The 24532-nt window shown below is 33.1% G+C and overlaps 1 protein-coding gene across 2 annotated transcripts in view; it reads left to right on the top strand.

Annotated features, from left to right (window-relative positions):
- shisal1a (shisa like 1a) overlaps positions 1-23225 on the top strand; it is a 52629-nt gene extending 29404 nt beyond the window's left edge. Inside the window, exons 4-5 of one of the 2 annotated variants that reach the window (XM_056455774.1) lie at positions 6698-7042; positions 20768-23225. In XM_056455774.1, the coding sequence (XP_056311749.1) occupies positions 6698-7042; position 20768 (346 nt within the window). In that variant the 3' untranslated portion in view covers positions 20769-23225. Of the gene's footprint in view, positions 1-6697; positions 7047-20767 lie in introns of those variants that run through there. The other variant, XM_056455773.1, reaches the window with a different exon arrangement.
- Positions 23226-24532: the final 1307 nt, after the last annotated feature.

Here is a 24532-nt window from a genome sequence, read left to right as displayed (position 1 = left end):
TATTAAATGTATTATATATATATATATATATATATATATATATATATATATATATATATATATATATATATATATATATATATATATATATAATACATTTAATATTTAGCTTGGAATATTAATAAAATTGTTAGAATAAATTTTGACTGTTTTTCCCAAGAAGTGGTGTTAGTTAGTATAGCAGAGGGGGCTCAAACTGCGGTCTGTGTGGGTCCTAACGCCCCAGACTAGTGAATTGATGGGGACTCGGTGAGTGCCGTCTTTTGGATGAGACGTTAAACCGAGGTTCAATATGGCTGCCGTCACATCATTCAGGTGGATGCTGCACACTGGTGGTGGATGAGGAAATTCCCCCAAATGTGTAAAGCGCTTTGAGTGTCCAGGAATTGTTATTATTATTGTTATTGATAAGAAAAGGCAAAAACAAATTGAATCAAATCAATCAATCAGTAATGGTCTTTTATTTTCAATAATTAATCTATCGTGTAAGAAACATTCTTGAAATAAATAGTTTTAGTCAGAATTAAGCTGTAATAATATAAAAAAAATTATCAAATTAAATTATAAAAACTAAATAAAATCTAATAAAGTAAAGTGAAAAATAAATAAAATAAAATAAATAAATATTTTGTGTGGAGAGTTAACAAAATTGATCAAATAAATCTTGATTGTTGCCAAAAAAAAGTTTTGGTTTTAAGAAAGGCTTGATTAGAAAAAGCAAACATTAAATAAAAAAAAAAAAAATAAATAAATAAATGTTTATTTTATGTAATTAGTTAATCGATCGTGTAAGAAACATGTTTGAATTAAATAGTTTTGGTCATAATAAAATAAAATAAAATAAAATAAAATAAAATAAAATAAAATAAAATAAAATAAAATAAAATAAAATAAAATAAAATAAAATAAAATAAAATAAAATTATTTTTGATTTGAATAGTTTTGATCACAATGACTAAAAATCATAAAAATATTTAATTTAATCTATCTCTCAATATATGGTTTAGTTTAATTTTAATCACAATTTTCTTGTGCCAAATTATAACAAAGAAATATTGATTACAAAGAAACTTTCCATTGCATAAAAAAATGAATGCAGCTGCAAAAATATAACACTGATATAAATGAAGCCAACTGATAGATCCGCATAATATATTTTCTTTGACACGCAAACCACACTAATTTGCATTTGAATGTCTTCCTATTCTCAAAATTGACAAACGCTATCTGATGCTAAGATTCACAATATAAGCTCAAGAATGGCAGTGTCCTCTCAGCGCATGCCTCCTAAAACAGACCTCAGTTACTCCCCCATACATATTCATCCATAGCTTCTCCATCCATATAAAGCCTCTGACAGACTCCAGCTTCTCTGACAAGGTTTTGACCTGTTCGCTGTGATGTTCAAGCTCTGCCAGGGCTGTAATGACCAGAGAAGGCTCCATTTGCCCACAGGCTCTTCAAGTAGTGCAGTCTGCGAAATGATCCACCGTCTCTAAAGCAGAGAGCAGGAGATCAGCAGATCAGCAGACTTGATGCCTGCCGTTTGAATATTAGCAGGGCTTGTTTATGCCTGAAGCCCACAGAGAAAATATCTGACAATCAGATGGACTCGCTTATTTGACCAAAGTCTGTTTTTTGTCTGTGAAAAAAAAAAATCACAGATCCCAGACATTAAAGCAAATGCAGAAATCTTTAAAGTATTCTTCATTAAATCGTTTTTGTTATTTTTTTTTATTTTGAAGACCTCAAAGTAAAGTAAAATGTTTTACATGAACACATTATGAACACATTTCCAAACACTCAAAAAATGAGGTGTGCTGTTTTTTCAAACGACTTATTTAAAATAAGCTGAAACAACATAATTCTTGAGGGGTTTTTTGGCACAACATAATTGCTTTATGTTCAATCTACTTAAATTTGTAAAAACTAATAAGTTACCTTCATTCCTTTATATTATCCTAACACAAATCAATTGTGTGGAACCTGGCAATTTTTACTATGAAGTGTATTTTGATTGGCCTAAAAAAATAGCAAAAAGTAAAATATTTTTAAGATTAAAAATATTAAAGTATAGCAAACAAGTACACTAAAAAAAGGATTCATTGGATTTACTAAGTAAAGTGGTTGTAAACAATTTATATGGGGTGAATTTAAACAAATTAAGTTTAGTATTTAATTGTACAACTTGATTTGTTTAAATTCAGCTTATATCAATTGTTTGCAACAATTTGCAATGAACCATTTTTAGTGCATAAAGCATAAATTGTATATAGATGGAGATTTTCTGTGTTAAATTGTGATTAATGTTAAGCACCCTATACATGACATTTTCCTAAAATATATTTTTTTTAAATTATACTTATTTGTTTGTTCACATACCTTTCCATTTTATTTGTTTACATTTATTCTTTATTTTAATTTATTTTATGACTTAACTGTATGTTTTAACTTGCTTAAAAGAAACGTCAGTATCAATTGTTTTAATATTTTAATTGGACCACAAAACCAGTCCTGTTGCATGGGTATATTTGTGTCAATAAGTCAAGCCCGAAATTATTTATACCCCTGGCAAATTCTGACTCAAAGTTTTTGTTCAAAAGTATACAAAGCTGAGACGTTTTTTTTTCTACAATGATGTCAGTTATAATCTTTTGGGAGTAGCCTGTGTCATTTCCAGTAAAAGAAAACAATCCAAAACTTTCTGGTTGAATAAAAGTGACCCCGTTTACTCTAATACGTTTAAGTTTTAAAACGCATACGTTTTGCTACGGTTACACCTTCCGTACACACTACGCTCCGTACACACTACGCCGGAGTTTGAGCACCGAAAACGAAGCCTTTTGAAAACGCTGAAGAGCCCGTTTTCATTTTAAAATGCTGCTGCTCCGTGTTAGTGCGGATGGGGGGAAAACTGAGACATCTGAAAACGGAGGCGTGGCTGCAGACGTTCGCCTATCTGATTGGGGCTTTTTCCTCAATATTAAGTAGCCTACAGAAAGTTCAGTCTTGCATCCTCTACTTGTAAGATCAGACTTGGCAAGTTTGATAAGGAAAACAAACTCCCCGAGGACACGTCGAGGGAACACTTTATAACCTCATTCACATCACCCTGGATACGTTGTTTCACTATCTTAATAATAAAATGAAAACATGATATAAGCAACTGCCTATTTTCATAGATATTAGCAACTTAACAGACACCAAAAGGCATCGTGTAGCTGCATATTTATATAAGCGTCATCTTCACTGTATGCATATTTATAACAAAACGGAGCTCATAACATAACTGCCTCCTTTCATTTTCATTGAAAATATGAAACATACCCTCTCTTTTGCTGAATATCAGTTTTAATAATCAATAAATGGCCATTATAAAAGTATAACGTACAATAAGTTTATACATTATAGGACCTAAATGCAAGCAGTCAGTCAAATGTGCAGAATCAGAGTACGCGATTACATTAATTAGTATACTGTATTAGCCTATATATTAGTATCTTATTATTGTGCTCAGCCAAAACACCTTACCTGAGAACAAGTAATAGATTCAAAAGACCAAAGTCGGGGAATATGTCATTAGATACAGACAACAAGATGAATTAAATATCACGTTTAACAAATATAGTGAGATTGGATCCAGCGGTAGAACCTTGATGAACAGTCTGACGTGCACAGTTCTCATCTGGGTAGATATGGAAAGACTGCCTGGAGCTCAGACGCATGCATATGTTGCAGTGCAAGCCAGAGTGTGTGTGTGTGTGTGGACGGAGAGTTGTTCAGAAACACTAGGTGAAACCCCAGCGTGGACGCAGATCGTTTTCATTCTAAAATGTAATTTTAAAACTAAAACGTATTAGTGTAAACAGGGCCTAGGTCAGAATTTGCTCAGGGTGTAAATAATTTCGGGCTTGACTGTATATTGTAAATTCCCTACTGTAAATATATCAAAACTCTATTTTTGATTAGTAATTTGCATCGCTAAGCACTTCGTTTCAGTAATTAGATTTTTTCAAGAGTTCACACTTAGATATTGTTTGACAACTGTTAGCAGGTTTGGCATGCTGTCCCGGGAGAGAACCCTAAGCTCGGAGATAGTTGCGCCCAGGGCTCCCGCCTGGTCCATAGAGCATATGAGGGGAGTACGAGATCGGTGGTTCTCGAGAGCTCCTCGTGGTAAAGGAAGAAAGGAGGAGAAGGGGTGGATGGGGGGGTTTCTTCGGAAAACGAAGATAAGAGAGTAGTTCTAGCTAGGCTACTAATAGTGAGTTGGGGTTAATCTGATTGGCTAACTAGTGAATGTAGATGAGTGCCCAGCTGCAGTCAATCATATCACGTGCTCCTCTCGAAATTAGTTTGTGAAACTTCACTTAAACCCTCATATTCCAGATAATCTCAACCAAATATTGTACTATTCCTAACAAAGCTTATTTATTCAGCGTTCATATAATGTATAAACCTCAATTTACACGTACAGTGGTTTTGTGGTCCAGGATCACATAATAAAAAAGTATAACATGAAAAAATATATATCAGTGCGAAATCTTTAAAATAAAATGTCTCGTAGGCTTCATTAGTAGTTTCTCTCCTAATCATTTCTCAAATGCTCAAGCACCCAGATCAAACTGGATGAAAGAATCGCTCTGACATTAAACCACAACAACAAAAAAACGACTTTAACGTCTTACCCTGAAAATGCATCTCATCTAGAGACTTTCACAGCACTGATGAGCCAAAAGAAATCAATTAATCTTCAGCCTCACATAAACAATGAAGGTCAGCTTGTCACCTTGTCCTGGCTCTGGTCAAGCATGAAGAGATTATACCAGCGCTCTGTGTGTGACTGTAACTTTGACCGTTTCACACACTGTCCTGCCAAAGCAATCACTAGGACAAGGGGAAAGCAATTACAGCACTTTACTGACACTGCATGAGCTCTGGCCTTAGTGTTCAATGAAAAAAGACTGATTTAAATGGGGGAAATCAGACCCATTCTTCTTTGTAGTGGTGCGATTTTTACAGTTTTTCAATCAGAATGAACCCTATTTCTTGTTTGGTAAAAAGCGGTCAAAACTTTGAATTAATAATTATATTTCTGAAATAGATTTGTTGTCTTATTAAACAAGCCTCTTGCTGTATTTCTCTAGGCAAAAGCATAGTAAAATGGTTATATTTTTTATCACATACAATAAAACAACCGTTTTATGTTGTGATATGTTAAAAAAAGTGTTTTTTTTTTTACATTTAGAAACTTTTAACATGTATTAATAAAATCAAAACAGAAAATTATTTTAAAAATGACAATTACAAGTATGTAAATGAATTCATTTACATGGACATACAATATAAAGGTCTCAAACCAATGATAAAGTAATAGCAGGTGATACAAGATACAAGTTCAATGGACAAAAGATTCACATGAGAAAATATATTATAATATATTACAATAAATGTGTTTATACTTGTGATGTCAAACCTGTTATTTTTAGCATTATAACTCCAGTCTTTAGTGTGACATAATCCAACTGAAATCATTTTAATATGATGGCTTGGTGCGGAGAAAACCAACGGCTGTAAAAAGTGTACAGTTAGTGTTTTAGATAATTAAGTATTCTGGTAAGAAAACAAATAAGGAAAATGAAATCATAACATGATCATTTTAGATTTTAATATTTCACAATATTCCTGTTTACTGTAATTGTTGACAAGCATCTTGAGGTATACTCTGTAAAATGATTTAAGCATTAAAAAGTTTTAGATTTTATTATAAGATTATATGAAAATGAACAACGATTTAATGTATATTTAAATATTTCTTGATGTTGCTTTAATTTAATTCAATTTTATTCTATTTAATTACATTTTATTGTATGTAATTTTATTTAATGTTATGTAATTTAATTACATTTTTTATTATTTTATTTCATGTAATTTTAATTTTATTTAATTTTACGTAATTAATTTTTTATTTTATGCAATTTCATTTTAACTTATTTTAACTTATTTTTTTATTTTATGGTAATTTAATTGTATTTTTATGTTATTTTATTTTATGTTATTTAATAATTAAATTTAATTTAATTTTCAATTATTTTATTATATGCAATTTTATTTTATTTTATGTCATTTAATTTTATTTTATTTTATATTTTATGTACTTAAATTTTTCTATTTTATGTCATTTAATTTAAATTTAATTTTATCTTTTATGTATTTTAATTTTTCTATTTTATGTAATTTAATTTAAATTGAATTTTATTTTATGTAATTTAATTTAATTTTTAATTATTTTTTGTATTTTATTTTGTGTAATTTAATTACATTTTTAATAATTTTTTGTATTTTATTTTGTGTAATTTAATTTTTTTATGTAATTTTATTTCATTTTAAGTAATTTAATTATTTTATTTTAATGTTATTTTATTTTATGAAATTTTACTTTATTTTATGAAATTTTATGTAATTGAATTTAATTTTAAACTATTTTATTTTATGTTATCTTATTTAATTTTATATAATTTAATAATTTAATTTATTTTAATTTAATTTAATGTTGCTGAAATCCAATCTAATCTAGCAATTCTAATAAGTAAATCAATTCTAATAAGAAACATTTTTTAAAAATGTGATTATTCCAAACATCTGCCTCATCTACAATATGCAACAACTATCCGTCTTCCTCTATTTGTCTCTTTAGTAACTACACGGCCTTGATCGGTGTATGGATTTATGGGTTTTTCGTGATGGTTCTTCTGGCGCTGGACTTCCTCTACTACTCGGCCATGAACTACGAGTTGTGCCGTGTCTATCTGGAGAAATGGGGTCTGGGGGGGCGCTGGCTCAAACAGGCCAGAAGTCAATGGCACAGCACAGTTCAAGAGGGAGAACTCAACACCGGACCAGGACTGAGTCAACAACAACAACAACAACAACAACAACAGCTTCATCTTCACCATCATCATCACCATCATCATCCACGACAGAGCTTGAGAGGAGACACACAGAGTCCAACACTCCTCTCCTTCCAGACCTCCACAGCCTGGTGAGTAAAGCTGAGATTATATCGCAGAATCACATATTAGGAGATTTCTGCTGCTTGTTGGTGGATTGTGTCACATTTGAAGGAGTTTGAATCCAGATTTTTCTAAAATAATCCCTTTCCTACATCACTTAATAATTATTCTAAGAATAAATAACCATCAAAAGAGAGTCAGTCTGATATAATTTGAACAAAAAAAATCTAAATAAATAATTTAAAAGAATTATTTAATAAATAAAAAGAAAAGTATAGATACAGTATGATGAGTGATTAGGTATATAAAAAAAGTGTACAAAACCTATATAAAATATCATATAATAATGACACACACATTTACATATATACAAATGTATTTATTAGTATTATTATAGTAATTAGTGAATATAGTATTAATGTTAAAATAATCCAAATAACAGCCTAAAACTTGCCAAAATTAGAAATGAACTAAATATATACTTCAATAATTTTTATAATAATACTTCAATATTATTTTGTCATTTATAATTTGTTTTTGTTTTTTCATAAAGCATCATACGAAGCTTAGGAAACGTATTAGTGTGGACATGGCCTAAGTCAACCAAACAAATGAGTCTGATAACGGCTTTCAGTGTGCTACAGGAAATAAAAACTGCACCTCATTCCAGCAGCCTGACGTCATTTTTGCATTTACACAGACTGCGAGACAAAATATTTGTTGTTAGCTGCATGTGATCTCCACACTTTACATACAGGGCAACTGTGCAGCAGACGCCTGAACATCTGGCAGAAACACACTTCACACTGAGCGCTGCTGATTTTCATATCTGACGTACAGAACAACTCGCGTAAGACACTGAATTCAGCAGCTGATCGTAGAGGGCTAATAAAGAAAAGGTGGAAAGCTGACCTTTTAAAGTGTGCAGATTCTTGGCTCCAGCAGAGGAACTGCTCCGATGGCACAGAAACGCTTCAGATGAGAATGAAAGGATCTTCAAGCAGCTACAGATGTTGGCCACATCAGTCTCTCATGGTTAATCTGGCGCTCGCTCTGCCATCTGTTGCATCTGTCGCATCTGTCGCTCGCATGACCTTGACGTGATCAATCTATTCACACCCCTGTAAAAAATATAAATAAAAGCATTGTACGTTTGCAATCCTTTTTATTTCATTTGACAATATAGAAAATCTCGAATGAAAACAGTGTGAACTGCTAAACACTGGCAAATTAATTGTTTTGATTAGAACTTTTGGAGGCATTACAGTAGTTATGTTTCGAATATTTCAACATATTTTAAATTGTCATTTATTCCTATAAGGTGAAGCTGACTTTTAATCAGTCTTCTGAGTCAAATAACTCGGTAACACTTTAGAATAATGGTCCATTAGTTAATGTATTTACTGACATTAACTAAATATGAATAATCTTGTAAAACATTTATTAATCATATTTCAACATCTACTAATGCATTAAAACCCAAAGTTGTGCTTGTTAATATTAGTTTTTGCACTGTGAGTTTAGAACTAACATGAACTAATGCTATTTAACTTAAATGACATTAACATTAATGAAGATGAATAAATACAGTAATAAATGTATTACTAATTATTTGTTCATGTACATGAACTAATGGACCATTATTTTAAATAATAATAATTACCAATAATTCTTCATACATTAAATAGAATATGCTGCTTTGGTGCACATGAAGCATTTCAAATAACTAGCAATGTTAAAAAACATGTGGGCTATTTTGAATTCTTCAACTCCTTTATTGCCAGTGTGTCCCACCGCAAGTTTACTATTTTTGCACTTGAACGCTAATCTAATAATGACAAAGTAAATATTATTTGGAAGCTTCTTTTGAAATTTCTACTTTATTTAATTTTTTTGATAGATATTATTAAACAAATGCTATTCATTTGTTTGTTGTAAATCATTACTTTGCTACAGCAATCTACATGTAAAAATCACAAAATATCCATTCTATTTATAATTTCTTTATTTATTTTAAATGGTCATGATGATTATGTTTTAAATTTTATGAGAATATTATGGTTTGTGATACATGTCCTGCTTTTTTTGTTGTCAGTTTTTTTAAAAATGTCTTTTTAGAGGTTAAATTCAAGTGAAAAACCTGCAAACTGACAATACTTGTCAATACGTCTCTACGATATTAGCAAATATTGTAAAAGTTTCTTAATGCTCAAACTAGGGCTGTGCGTTTAATCGAAATCGAACTGCAATCTCTATTTAAAGCATTGCGATGAGCTAATCGAAAGAGGCTGCGATATGAAATATACATGTAGAATTTAATTTTCCCCCGCCTGAGCAAATGAGTGACTGTCGTCTGTGTGTGATAGTCTTACTAGCCAATTTAGTGAGCATACTTTCGTTCTGCCCAATCAGAATTGCGCAACCAAACTATGCGGAACGCCCACAAGACAAAAAAACAAGAAAACAAACAGGAAAGTGTGGACAAGTGGGATGATGGAATCTGCTCCTTCAGGAGCATTAATAGACAAACGAATATTAAAGAAAAACAGCATTGGTAATATGGCAATATTTTGGTTTCAAAGTCACAGACGCCGAACAAAAACAGGTCATTTTTAAGAGCTGTCGCAGAATTGCTGCCACATCGTACAGATTATTGAGCAAACCATACTCTGAAAAGTGTATGTACATATATCACAAGCAAATTTCAATTTTGGTGGTGATGTTTGGTACTGCGCACAAGCAAAATGGAACATTTCATTTGGAATATAATTAGTTCACATATTATGCTTGATTTTCTGTCAGTTTCATGGTAAAAGACCTTTTTCAAAATACATATTTCATATATTATATATTTTTATACTCATTTCACTGCTAAAATCTGCCAATTTCTTTAAAATGAGACTTAAATCTGTGTTTTCATGCTCAAAACCAATAGTTAGGGGGTTAAACTAAAAGTAACACCAAAAATAAAAGCATTTACTTAAAATAGAAACCTTCTATCTAACATATAATAGTCTTTAGTGAGACTTCTGATTGATTTAATGCATCCTTGCTGAATAAAAGTATTCATTTCTTAGTTTGTATTTCACGCAATGACATAACCCATTGATGTCTTCCTCGGCTTCCACCCAAAATGTAACCCTGATCCCATCGTGTACAATCTGATAGAATAGGCGGAAAAAATGACAGTGTACGCTCAGATTTGTTGTCCTTTTTAAAGCTGCTTTTTTTTCTAACCAGTCATTTTGAAACGCAACCTGAACTTTGAGACGAGCCAATGAGCTTTTCAGTTGTACATTTTCTGCCATCCCCTTCTACACCTGTCCCGCCGTCATACGTCTAGAGGCAGGCGAGCGAAATCTAGCGTGAAATATGATGATGATGATGCGTCTCTCACTTTGAAGATACAGGAGAAACAGAGCTGGTGCTGCCCACCGATAACACAGATGCACACACACGAGCAAGAAGTTTATCTGCTTTCTGACTCCAAAAAATTGTGAAGGATAAGGTTAAATAAAGCAAACATTCTGTTTCCTGATGCACCTGTCATTTTTTGAGAATTGTGGATTTTCAGTGTAATGTCAATAAAACATCCGACGTACACATTTAAGTGTTTCTTTTGTTGCACTTTATCAATTTATGCCTGTCGTCTTCAATTACAGTACAATTTTTTAAAAAGCCATTTTCTCAAAATGAGTTTTTCTTTTCTCCTGAGTCATAAATCTCCACTTCAGCAGCACTTACAGAAACCAAACTTCACATTTATATTTTGAAGGTTCAGCAGGCTTTCTGCAGCAAAAAAAAAGATTTTTCATGCACCTGTCAGTTTAGAGATTTTGGGCTTTTTCTCAAGTGTTAATTCAGACTAATGTAAAAAAACACCATACGCTTAAGTAGCATTTCATCTATTTGTCTGCAGATTTCAATTACAACACATATTTTGAAAAGCTTTTTTTCTCCTGAATTGAGTCATAAATCTAAATTTCAGCAGCATTAACATTCAACAAACTTTACAGTTTTATTCATATAGCTATATTCTGAAGGTTTATATCAGGGGAATGCAGGAATCCTAAAGGTAATTTCAATACCTTTTTAAGACTTTTTAAAGACCTTCTCAGAATATTTGAAGACCTCATCACCACTTCAAGTTCTAATCAGTATCAAACTTTTAACTTAATAAACAGTTGTAATTAAATAAATCAATGGAGCACAGCCATGCAACAGAACTCAGATAAGCTCGGAAGAATCAAAGCTCGAATGAATAAATTACGTGGTTGTTTTTCAGTTGCCGTCTGTTTAGCTCTATGGTTCCGCTGCATGTGGACAGCGTCACATCACCTTCCCTGGTTTATAGCAAATTACGTGACATCACCCAGAAGGAGGAGCTTGACCGGACGCGCCCCGACCCAAACCTATCGTGTGCATCGAGCACGCCGTTGTTAATATTAGAAGGAAAATAAATATATTTATGCTTTTTTGGAGTCAAACACTTTGGACAACGCTTGAACAAATTTAGCAATTAAGGCTTTTTAATACCTTTTAAGGGCCTTAATTTTCTTATAATTGATTTATCAATTTTTAATACTTTCTAATACACCCTTTATACCTATATATCTATCTTTATCTATCTTATATCTATCTATACACAAGTTCAAGTTCAACTTTCTTTATTGGCATGACATTATGTACAGTATTGCCAAAGCATTTTAAATATGTTTAAAATATGTAATATATTAACATATTATTAACATTTTATTCTACGAAAAAATAAAAATATCCCTAGAAGTTCACAGGATTTTAAAAGAGAATCTCAAATCCACTCTGTCTATTCATTTAGGTAAATTAAAACTCTACTTCATAGATCAGGGGGGTCCAAACTCGGTCCTGGAGGGCCAGTGTCCTGGAGAGTTCAGCTCCAACCCTAAATAAACACACCTAAACCAGCTAGTCAAGCTCTTACTAGACATATTAGAAACTTCCTGGGAGGTGTGCTGAAGCAAGTCGGAGCTAAACTCAGCAGGACACCGGCCATCCAGGACTGAGTTTGGGCACCCCTGTCATAGATCATGTTGTACATATTTCTATGCTAGAAATCTGTGCAAAGTTAGCACGTATTTAATAAATGAATATTAACATTGTAAATTTGTAATACAAAAAAAAGGATGATATTGGGTATGTATTTACCTCATTCACCAGTCTTAAACGATAATCCACGTCAAAGCATCAAAGTGTGTCCATTCAAGATCACTGCACAAAAGTTCACTGTCATCAACAACCTGAACTACAAATGATAGACAATGATTACACTAAGTACTGTTTAATATGCAAGTGAAATAGTGCGATTCTCTCTAAACCCTTTGCGCCTGCCTCTGTGTGTGTGTGTTTGTGTGTGTGTTGTGCAGGTGTTGCTAATTAAAGAGTCCTGCACCTGCATGCTGTTGGCAGCAGATAATTTAGAAGTTAAAGCCTCCCTCTGCCCTCCTTTACTGTCTACCATGTCAAGATGCTCTTTTTGAATGATTGCTTTCAAAAAGACCCTTCAAAAAGGTACAAACGTCTTAACTTTCAAGGAGCAGGCAGATTGAAGGATTATTTCTAAAGCCCAACTTGTAGAATGTTGAATTTAGAATTCAGTTGAGCACATTTTCTCAAATATATACACTCATCATTTCTGAAAGCCACACACAGTCAATATTTAAATGGGTGGTCCACTACGATATCATATTTTAAACTTTATTTGATGTGTAATGAAACTGTGTGAACATAAACAACATCTCTGAATGTTGTTTATGAAAACAAGAATGTAAACAACAGGAAATGCTGTTTGGCACAGCTAACAACTTAGCTACAAATTCATATTTATCAGTCAAACAGCTACAATCTTCAGCACGCGTGCAGTGTCTCTCTATGTGTGTCTCTCTATGCGGCCGCTGTCCGTACGTTAAACATCTCAAATAACATATTCGCAAAAGATATATGACCGTTTCATATTACTTACACATGCTTATTCGGAATATATGTGTAAAACACTTGTCAGATTTTATTTTAGAGAGCAGACGTGAGCTGTGTGCTCTTCAGTTCTGCTTGATTCATGTAGATAACGCTGCTAACAGCTGCTCTGACTGGACTGTTTACACAGCGCAAAAGCATGCGCTTATAGGGGTGTGACGTGGAGCCAATCCGCGAATCATAGCACATTATGTTAGTGGACCAATCAGAGCCTCTTGAGGGCGGGCCTTTCAGAGGAACTAGAAAATATGACAGTCATTTTCATCTCAGCTGAGTAGCTAAATATAATCATAAGATATATGAGAAAAGAACGTGACTTTCTACAAGTGAAGCACGAGCACACGTTGCTTTGCATCTTATAAGCACAACCCAGCCTTAAAAATACACCGTGGACCTTTTAAAGAATCTTCAACTTATTTACATAACATCTACTTTAATAAAAAAGATTCTTATCATCCATATGCTCTACACACACCGAAACTATGAGATTCAGTCCAAATAAATTGGAATAAATTTAATGTTCATTAATCGTTCATGTTAATAAATAAATTAACAGTGACCAATGTAATGCTACACAATTCATGGCTATTCACCATATATATTAAGGAAACTTACTGACAACCAGGTTACAGAATTTTACTGTAGTATTTTTACAGTTTTTACCATTAAAATTATGGTCATTTTTTGTTTCATTCTAAATAATCTATATAATATTATGTATATACAAAATGAGCAAATAATAAACAATACATTCATTACAGCATTTCTTTCTATTTTGGTTTATTTTGTGCACATGTTGATTTACAGTGCATTACTTAATGTTAACAAACACAAGTTTGGATTTAATGATGCTTTAGTAAAATATTGAACTGTGATTAAAATTCTGTATAAGACCGTTTAAACTTTATTCATGTTCGTGAATACAAATTTGAACTAATATTAACTAATGAAAATGTATTCTTTATTATCAAGCGTGACCAACAAACTGTCATTTCCAAAGTTTCAAAAAGTTAATTTTCTTCAGTTCTATATGAACAATAAATTATCTTTTTTTGTCTGTTTGTTTTTTTAAATAATTGCAGCTTTCTCAGTAATTCTGTCTTTGTTGTGACTTATTAAACATTATATTTACTATGATTTTTTTAAATTTAAACATTACAAATCCTGTCAGACTGGAATTGATGATCTATATTAAAATAGATCAAATAGATAAAATAGATATAATATATAAAATAGATTAAAAAATTGAATTATGTTATACGTTTGAATGCATGCATGACCTTACATAGAAGTCAATGAGTTCAGCAGTTTTGGAGCATATACTGACTTTCACTGTGCTGACAAAAACTGCTTACAGCATATTTAATGACCTCTGACTTCTTTAACATGGATGCAAACATCACATTGGGACTCGTAGGCAGTGAAATCAGCCTACAGTCGACATCTCTGAGAGCTGCAGCTTCAGTTGTTCCATATTAGTAATGGTGTGAATATTTTGAGAATTAATAGTGGTGTTAAAAGCAGTTTTGATTCTGAGAGGTCAGATTCCTTCTGACGATAAAGGACAAGAGTCACTGAATATCCTACTAGCTACGCCAAATGAAAAACCTTCGCTCTGCATGAGCTGATATTGTTTTTTTTACAGAGTCCACCCTCATACAGACAGATAGCAGCAGGATCTGGACCATTGCTGGTAACAAACCAAACAGCACCATGGAGTAAAATGTCATTATTCTTAGTATTGTATAAGAGAGAATCCATCTGATAAAAATTAACCAATCACTGGACCAGCGGTGAGAGAAGATAGAGATTTCCTGTAGCTCTGGTGATTGCATTTCTAATCAGTTTTAGTTTTCTCATCATGCTTCCAAATGGCATCGGCATTTCATCAAGATTTATGGGGAAAATTTGTAATTATTGCGAGATGCTGCTGGGAAAAAAACCCTCATTTTTCATGCACTTGTCAACTTTGGGTTTTTCTTAAAGTTTTATTCAGTCTAATGTAAAGAAAACATGATAAATGCACTTGTAAGTTGCATTTGATCAATTTATGTAGGTAGATTTTAATTACAATACATATTTTAAAGGCAATTTTTTCAAAATTAGTTCATAAATCTCCATTTCAGCTTCCCTAACATACAAACTTCACCATTTTATTCATATATTCTGAAGGTTTTTACCCAGAAATTTGTTCATACATAATTTGTCTGATTATATACAACATTTTGCTCTTCAAAAATAGTAAAAATGTATATTTTTTCTGGCCGTTTACTGTATTTTCTAAATTATAGAATGATAAAAATAGATTCCCAATTATCTCCTCAGTAAAAAATCTTTCACTCTAAGATCAAAAAAATCTTAAGAAATAATCATCTTATGTTCGGATTTGTGTGTTGGAATATGCAGTTTAATTGCAAAAAATTGCAATTTTAAAGGGGACATATTTTTTACAAGATGTAAAATAATGTCCCTAATATGTGTAGTGAAGTTTCGATTCAATGTACCACACAGATGATGTTTTAGAAATTGTGCCATTTTGGTGACTGTCACTTTAAATTCAAATGAGATTGTGCTCTTTTTAAAAAAGGGTGGAGCTACAAATGCCTATGAGTCAGCACAGTGGCAGATTCAAAACAAGAATAGCATCCTATGCTAATGAGGGAGAGATCATCAATAATGGGAGGGGCTTCCCCCTCTGATGACATGCAAATGTCAATCAAAGTGTTCCTCCAGACAGTTTTTATACAAATGTGAGTATAAAAACATGTAATTAATACATTTTTATCGTTGAAACTGGCTATATTCATAGACTGTCGCCACGCAACTGTGTTTGAACTTTATTATTGTTTATTATTATTTCATTATTGCATAAAATGTCCCTTTTAATGTAATCAATCAAGTGGAAAAGTGATAGTTGTTGGATTATTTCTATTCACCTGCAGTGTCTTTATTTAAGAAAAAATCTCTATATATTTTTTTTTAATTCTCTAATAGCTTTAATGGAATTACAGACAATCACCGAGCTGCATCAAATGCGTCATTACATCTTCAGGAGGCATTTAATAAGAATAATGAAGCACTAATAAACATTACAACAGCGCAGTCTGCCTTTAAACCAATTAGAAAGTGTGCAAAGCTGAAAATTTGACACACTACGCAAAGCCCATGCTCAATTTTCATTATGTAATGGAGTGCGGCAGTGAGCATTGTTTTAAAATTACCAGCCAATTTGTCTTCGATACTGAGACGCAAACATATTAATTTGGCTTTTTTTCCTCTGAAAGGACTCCTGTGGCAGAAAAGCAATATTTTCATCTGAATGTCAGCAAGTCGGAGCACTTCGCCTGTGCCTCATTTCCCAAAACAGTCCTCCCTCATGGGCTGCGGAGTGAAGAGCTGATATCGTGTAAATATCTCTCGGTGTGAAGTGACTCACCGTTGTCTCATCCTGGCTGGCTTTGGTTTGGATTAGGAGTGTGTTTGGGTTTAGAGAAGCTCTCTTTTTTGCACATATGCAGACATGATCAGATCTTCATGTCTGCTTTTTAGATCCACTTTTTAAAAAACATTTTTTTTTATGAAACACTGATACTGTCCAATAGTCTTGTTTACATTTTGAAGATGATTGAGATTCTCTTGGAAGAAGCTGATGCGGTCTGGAAAGACTTGGAAGTCTTTCTCATGAATTAATGCTGAAAACTCAAAGACGTCACATGCCGTGACCCTTTAATAATCTTAATATCACATTTATACATAAAGAATATAGAATAAAATAAATATATAATCCATAATTACTTTTTCTTTTGTTAGAGAGAGAAAGAAGCAAACTAAACCTCGAAAGCTCCATTTTAAGTATTTTCCGGGATGCCTGTGGATTTTGGGAAGACCTGTGTGTGACATTTCAACTCTCGGCATGATCAGTGCTCAGAGGCGTTTCCTCAGACACCAGCAAACCTGTCTGCGCTCCTGGCCTACATTGCTTAAAAGCCGTCTGTAATGCATTATAAATGAGCGCGGCGCTCAGTGCAGACAGACCTGCTCCAAAGTAGGCCAAAGCTCTGGACATTCCCCAAACTTTAGCCAAGACTGAATCCTTAAAAAAAGCCCTGACCACGTCCAGAAGGGAGTAAAGATCAGTGTGTTTGAACACACTCAAGCGTTCATCACTGCAAACAGGATTAGTTTGTAGAAACAGGTTGATTCAATGTTCTGCCTTTATCTGACATTTACATTTATAAGGCTCTCTGGAATGGCAGAGCGCTCTAAATGTTTATGTTCTTTCCAAGTAACTCAACTAAAGTGACCAACAGTGAAATGACCAGTCTAAAATATACACAAATATACGCAGGGTTTTTTTCCTTTCAGGAAAAACGCACAGCTTTCCCCTACCGATAAACTTCAGGTGAACTGTTAATGTGACTATTTTCAATTTCATATGATTCATTTGACAGCATCAGTGTTGTACTGTAATTAAAATATAATCCGTTAAATAGACTTCAGCATTCATTTAGTTGTTCAGGCATAAAACCAGATGAAAATTAGTTTAAATGCAAGCGCTGTCAGTAGCAGCAGGCGAGTACAGAAACTCCATTGAAAATACTGTATGCTGTTCCTATCAAATAGCCAATTCTGAGATTTAGAGTTTTCATAAAGTGTTCTTTTTTATCTAAAATGTAAAGAAAACATCTAAAATTAACTTTTAAGTGTTTCTTTTGATCCACTTTTTCAATTTGTGTCTGTAGGTTTCATTTACAATATTCAGGTTTTTAAAGAGGGATTAGTTCATACAAAACATGCCTCTATATATATATATATATATATATATATATATATATATATATATATATATATATATATAAAGTTTGCAGTATTTTCTCAGAGATAAAGGAGAGATTGCCACTATATCCTTTGTAAAATCCTATGTACACGTATAATATGTAATATATATGTAAATATATGTAAATATATAATAAAGTAAAATTGATAATTAATTGATAATGTAATTTAAAAATGAAACAATCATTTTATATAAAATTGTGCCAAAAATGTAAAAGCCAAAAGCAAATATTTCAAAAAAAGTTAAAGATCATAAAAATAAAAAAACAACATTCTGCTATCACTGAACCTGAAGCCCCTATAAACTGACATGCAAAAAAATACTCATAATGAAGAATTTGAATAATAGAAATAAAACTGTGCTAAAAATGTTTGCAAATTAGCACATATTTCTTAAAATAATGCAAGATCATGTAAAAAAAAAAACTACGGAGGTCCTGAAGTGACATGGGCAAAAAATAAGAATAATGAAGACCTTCACATGAACAAGGGATATATATCACGTGTACAAGACATAGCCCCTCGTATCGCGTATATTTGTCGTGCACATACGATATGCATGTCTATATTGAAAAATTGAGGTTGTACTGATGTTCATTTGCACTAAATGGGGCCAAATTTTTGGGGCATACATTTTTTGAGCAAAGAAAAGCATGAATTTGAAACTTATCATTTCATGAAATCACTTCTCTTGATTCTTCTGTTACAATGCACATTAGTATTATTTGAGCTGTAATTTTATTTTGGTTAATTTTAGGGTTTGACTGGTCATGTTGCCATGATAGCAAATGTAAGATTGCATATGATTTCACACAGTAAATCGTAGCAAGCAGTATACGCCTTAAAATCATGTTAAAAAATAATGTTGTTTATTGTCTGTTTTTTGAGTGCCGTGATTTGCGTAAATCTATGCTGCAGAACAAACTGCCCCAAAATGGGACAATAGAGTTGCGATTAGCAGTAGCAGTAAAAGTAATTCACTCAATTTACTTCCATTATGTCACATTGTGCACAATTCAAAAGAAAAGGCTTTTTAGTTATCTGTGGTCCTTTGAAAAACCTGTCATATCTATGGAAACTTTGCACAATTATTTTATTGACATTTTATCATTACTATTTTTTTAATTTAAAATTGAAAGTTTGTAGCATGCGAATGACTAATGCAAATCATTATTTGCACAAGTTGTCTTTTTGTACTACACTCTCAGAAATAAAGGTACGCAAGCTGTCACTGGGGCAGTACTAAATTTTAGGCACAAATATATGTTTTTGAGGTACCAATTTGTACTTAAAGGGTCCATATTGGTACCTCAAAAACATATATTTGTACCTAAAATTTTTAAGGGGAACACTTTTGTACTTTTTAGGTACCAATATGTACCCTTGAGGTATTAATATGGACCTTTTAAGTACAAATTTGTATCTTTTGAAAAGGAATCACCCCAGTGACAGCTTACGTTCCTTTATTTCTGAGAGTGTAGGATCATAATGGTACAGTTTTTAAAAATGTGCAATTTTAACCATGTTTTCAATGTCATATTAAGTGAAGTTTCACAAACTAATTTCGAGAGGAGCAAGTGATATGATTGTCTACAGCTGATCCTCATTGCTAATCATTAGCTAGCCTATCAGATCATTCTAAAACTACTATAAATATCCTGCCTAAACTTCATTCCTTATCTTCGTTTTTGGAAACCCCCCCCCATCCTTCCCTTCTCCCTCCTCCTCATTCATGATCGGGCAACACGGTGGCTCAGTGGTTAGCACTGCTAACCTCGGGCTCATCTATCTCCGAGCTCAGGGTTCTCTCCCGGGACAGCATGCCAAACCTGCTATCATAGTCGAGCATTATCTAAGTGTGAACTCTTGAATGAACAACCTAAAGGCATAAAAGGTTATTAGTGACTAGTTTTTAGAAAATTGTCAGATAAATAACTAAATAATAAAAAGTTATTTAGGGAACCAAAAATGGCTAAACAGCTTAAATTTAGGATACACTTACAGGTGTGCCTTAGAACTGCACATTTTATGCCATAGCTGCAAGTGTATCCTTTTTTAGCAGCTTTTTTTTATTCTGTTTGGATTTTGGAAAAGGAGAAGCTTCCCAAAATACATCAAATACAACATTCTTGTGCCAGTCTGACTTCTGTAAACCATATTAGCAATTCAAAGGCTGTCTGTGTGAGGATGCAGTCTCTTCATATACAGTGATGTAGATCAGGTTGAGATGTGATCTGAGATTGTTTGTGAACGCTTGGCTAGAGCGTGCTCCGGCTTGCCCATGGCTACAGAGCCGCTGTCTGATTACAGCCAAACATCCACAAGCCTAATCAACACATCTGTTCCACCGGGAGATCCTGTTTTCCCTTTAAAGATCATCATACAACACTGATGGAGAAAGAAGACATGCTTGTATTATAAAACTCTCTATTTAAAACAAGGTTCCCACTATCAAAATATCAAATCCGACTAAAATCTGACTAAAAAGCTGAATTTGAAAAGTAGGCGTCTTATATTGTGCCAATATTATAATAGGGGTTAGTTAATTCATGAATTCAGAAGTCAAAGCTTTTAAAAGTGATATTATCATGACATCTTATCATTAGTTAACTGGTACAGTTTGGTAGCTGCAAGTGACTGCCAGTTGTTGAGAGTGAAAGGAATAAAATGGAGCTGAAAAACTAACTATAACAATAGGCATGAAATTATAAAAAATATATGTATAAATTGAAACAAAAATTTAAAGCAACAAATAAATATCACTGAAATTCCATGACTTGGACAAAAAATGAATGTCTGGAATAGCCTTTAAAAGCTGCATACAATTTATACTTTCAGAACAAGATAGAGTTTTAAAATAAGAGTATATACAATTTAATCTTAATTTCCCTCTCTCTTCGTTTCCCTAGATATCCTGATTTGATCCCACGGATTTACTCAGTACGACAAAGGAGGAACAGCCAGGAACTGGAGATTTGGTTTCCTGGTCCCATCTACATTTAGGACACGGACTGTGCCGACTACCTCCTGCAGCTCCACTGGATGAAATTTTCTCCTCATGCTGACGCTGATGCTGAGACTGACAGCTGCGAATGAGTTTCTCTGCCCAGTCAGCGGAGGCTTGTTCAGCTGGATCTACGTTTCGACAGCTGTTGAAGGACTTTAATGAGACTGTTGTCTTTGACAACCTCTGCCTTGCCTTGTCATTTCACAAGTTAAGATTTAGATGCAGGGACTAGGAGCACATTCAAGAGAGGAGGCTGCGGTGTCAATAAATCTCTACAGTATGTCATGTTTGCACTGCTCTGAAGCCATTGGCTGGCTTTTAGTTTTTTTGAAGTAGCTACATTATTTTTTGTTTATTTGACCCTAAAGGATACAGTGTAAGGATACAGTATTTAAAGGTCACATTAACTGATGTTCTGCAGGGAATTTTATGTGAAATTCGCCAGAGCAGAATCCCTAGCAAAGTCAAGCTGGTCATGCAGAATCTGCATGCTGACCAACAGAAAGACGATGTTTGGTTTGAATGTGATTTGAGGCCTGTGCTTCATACATCGTTATACTACAAAAGACAGTTTACTTTGAGTAACCGTACCATAAGGTGCCATTCACACAGAATGAAAAAAACCCAGGTCAGTAAAACCGAAAACAAAAAATTTAATTGTCTTTAGCTTACTGTCTTTAAATTGAGCGTTGCATTTATAGAACAAAAATGAGCTCAGCTGTCAGGTTCTTGAAGTTAAAAACAGATTCTTAATGATGGATTTTAATGATATTAACAATAAAAAGTATATAGAGGGCACTGTTGTGAGCTCCGAGGTTGCCAAATGACAAGTACAGTTATGTTGGTTGCACATTTTGGACATAGACAAGAAAATTAGATGTCCAACATATATTTTAGTGAATTTTTAATGGACACATATCCAAGTTAGTTGAATTTTAAAGCACAGAAATTCATAAAATACTAGATAAAAACAGAATAAAAATCTAGATATGAAAACTAGAAGCTTTCAAATTATCCATGGTTGTTTTATATACTATGGTATTATGGTTTAAAATATTTAAAGGGAGTGTTTATTCAAAACTGAAAATTCTGTCATCATTTACATTCCCTCCACATGTTCCAAAACTGTTTGACTTTTATTTTAACACAAAAGAAGACATTTTAAAAAATGTTGGTACTGGTAACCATTCACTTCCATGGTTCTTCTTGTTCCTACTATGGAAGTCAATGATTACAGGTTTTCAGTTTGCATTATGTGTTCAGCAGAATAAAGAAAGTCATTAAGGTTTGGAACCACCAGAGGGACTCAATAGTGAGTACATTTCCATTTTTGGGTGAATATGTCTTTAAGTGCAAAAATGTCCCACCATGACAGCTGAATTCACACTGAATTCACACATTTTCATACAATTCTGCACAACAAATCCCACCAAAAGAAAGCATTAGCTCCGCTCTTTTCCAAACTGCATACACTCAAAAACCTTTTTGCTGCTCCTTCAAACTGCGTGTTTAAAATGAGCTCAAGCAACACAATTCTTGAGCTTTTTTTATGGAGACAACTTAATTGTTTGACGTTCAATCTACTTAAATTTATAAAAACAATTCACTTATTAGATTTGTGTTGGGACAACATGGAGGAATTTTGATCCAATTTTCATCTACATGTTGCTTCAAATTATTTTATTTACATATAAAAACAATAAAAAACCAGCAGAATAAAATGCACAAATGTCTTCTGCGTGAATGGCACCTTAAACCTGGCTGACACCCTTTACAATTTTCTCCTTCAGATTCCAGAAAGGCTCATTTCAAACACTTTGAAACGTTTGTAACTACTGAAATTTTAGGGTGAGGATATCATTTCTACAAAAATACAATAGAATAACTATTTAGTGTCATTTATCCACCATAAAAAGTGGCATTGCTTCATTGAGTGTAGATCTGGATAGTCAGTTCATTGTAGAAATACAGCACCATCTTATTTCCCCCCTATTGAACTTGTGCACTAAGTTGAAACCAACTAGACATAGGTAAAAGTAGCCACTGTTAGGCTGTGAGTATTCACCTGCAATAACACACAGCGCTGTGCTGACTTGTGTTGTGTATAGAGGAGAACTTGTTGTGATCTTGTTTATCTATTTAAGGTGAAACTAATAGTTTTTCGACCCTCCTGGAGGGAAGAGAGGTGTGTTCTGTTTTGGAGTAATAAGTTATAATGGTTATAAATTGCCTTACGGTAAACCTGTAGTTCATGCCTAGCACCTTGTTCTGTGATAGTGGTTGGTACCTCAGTTGAAATGTGTGATCTGGCCGTCCACCTGTTAAACTTCTCTGTTTTTATTATGGGCTCGCTGGGTGGGAATTGGGGGGGGGTTAGGGGGGGCAGCGGAGTTGTAATTGCACTTGTTAATTAAATTTTTACTGTTGCAATCTGGGAGAAATAAAGATTTATCTTTTGCAGTGTTTTGGATGTCTATCAGAGCTTTCTCTCTCTGTTTCTCTTCCCAAACCTCCTCAAATGGTATTTTAATTTCAATTTCATACACTGCCATACTAAAATTTGGGATCAGTGAGGTTTTTGATAATAAATACTAAGTTTTTAATATTTTAAAACATGAACTGGTAACCATTGTCTTTCATAGTATTTGTTTCCTACTACGGAAGTCAAAGGTGACAGGTTTTCAGCTTTTTGGAAAATGTATTATTTTGTGTTCAACAGAATAAGGAAACCATTAAGGTTTGGAACCACTTGAGGGAGACTAAATAGTGAGTACACTTCCATTTTGGGGTGATCTGTGTCTTTAAGTGCAAATGGCAGCTGAATTCACAAAGGAAAAACTACATTATCCACAATTCTGCACTAAAAAATGCCACCAATCAGTGTTGCAACAAGCAAAGCACAGCAGAACAAAGCTATTATAGTAAATACTAATAATAGAGACACATTAAATTACTAAAAACTAACAATAATAATAATATTCAGTTTTTTAAGTTTCTCTTAATCAAAGAATTCTGACTTAATAACTTAATTCAGATTTTTTCAAAAATATCATAGCACAGCTGTTTTCCGCATTGGTTACAACACAAAATAAGAATTTAGATTAGTTTCTGGAGAATCCTGAGACACCTGAATATTAAATTAATGGCTGCTGGAAATTCAACTTGCCATCGATGAAATATTTTACCTTTTCCAATACATTCGAATACAAAACAGCTATTTTAAATCACAATACTATTTCACAATATTCCCTTTTTTCAGTATTTATGATCTTATAAATGCAGTCTCTGTAAGCATAAGAGTAAAAACTAATATAAACTCTTTACCTTAAGAATTAATTCATGATTAATATTTATGCATTTGAGCAAAACACAATTTTTATTTTATTGTATAAACCAGGGGTTCCCAAACTTTTCAGCCCACGACCCCCAAAATAAAAATGTCAGTAACTCACAACCAAGTATTTCATAAACATACAAATGTTGAATGCAACAGCTCACACACACCAATAGGCCTCTACCAACATGAGCATATTGACAACCCAAAAAAGCACAACAGTCGAACAACTATATATTATTATAGTCATTTATTAATTTGTTTAATTTAATATTAACCTCACCTATTGAGACTGGTGGGCACAATGTTTACAGCACAAGTCTATTCTTGGTA

Source organism: Danio aesculapii, chromosome 4, assembly GCF_903798145.1.
Source record: "Danio aesculapii chromosome 4, fDanAes4.1, whole genome shotgun sequence".
Taxonomy (NCBI): domain Eukaryota; kingdom Metazoa; phylum Chordata; class Actinopteri; order Cypriniformes; family Danionidae; genus Danio; species Danio aesculapii.
This window is presented reverse-complemented; position numbering and strand designations above follow the sequence as displayed.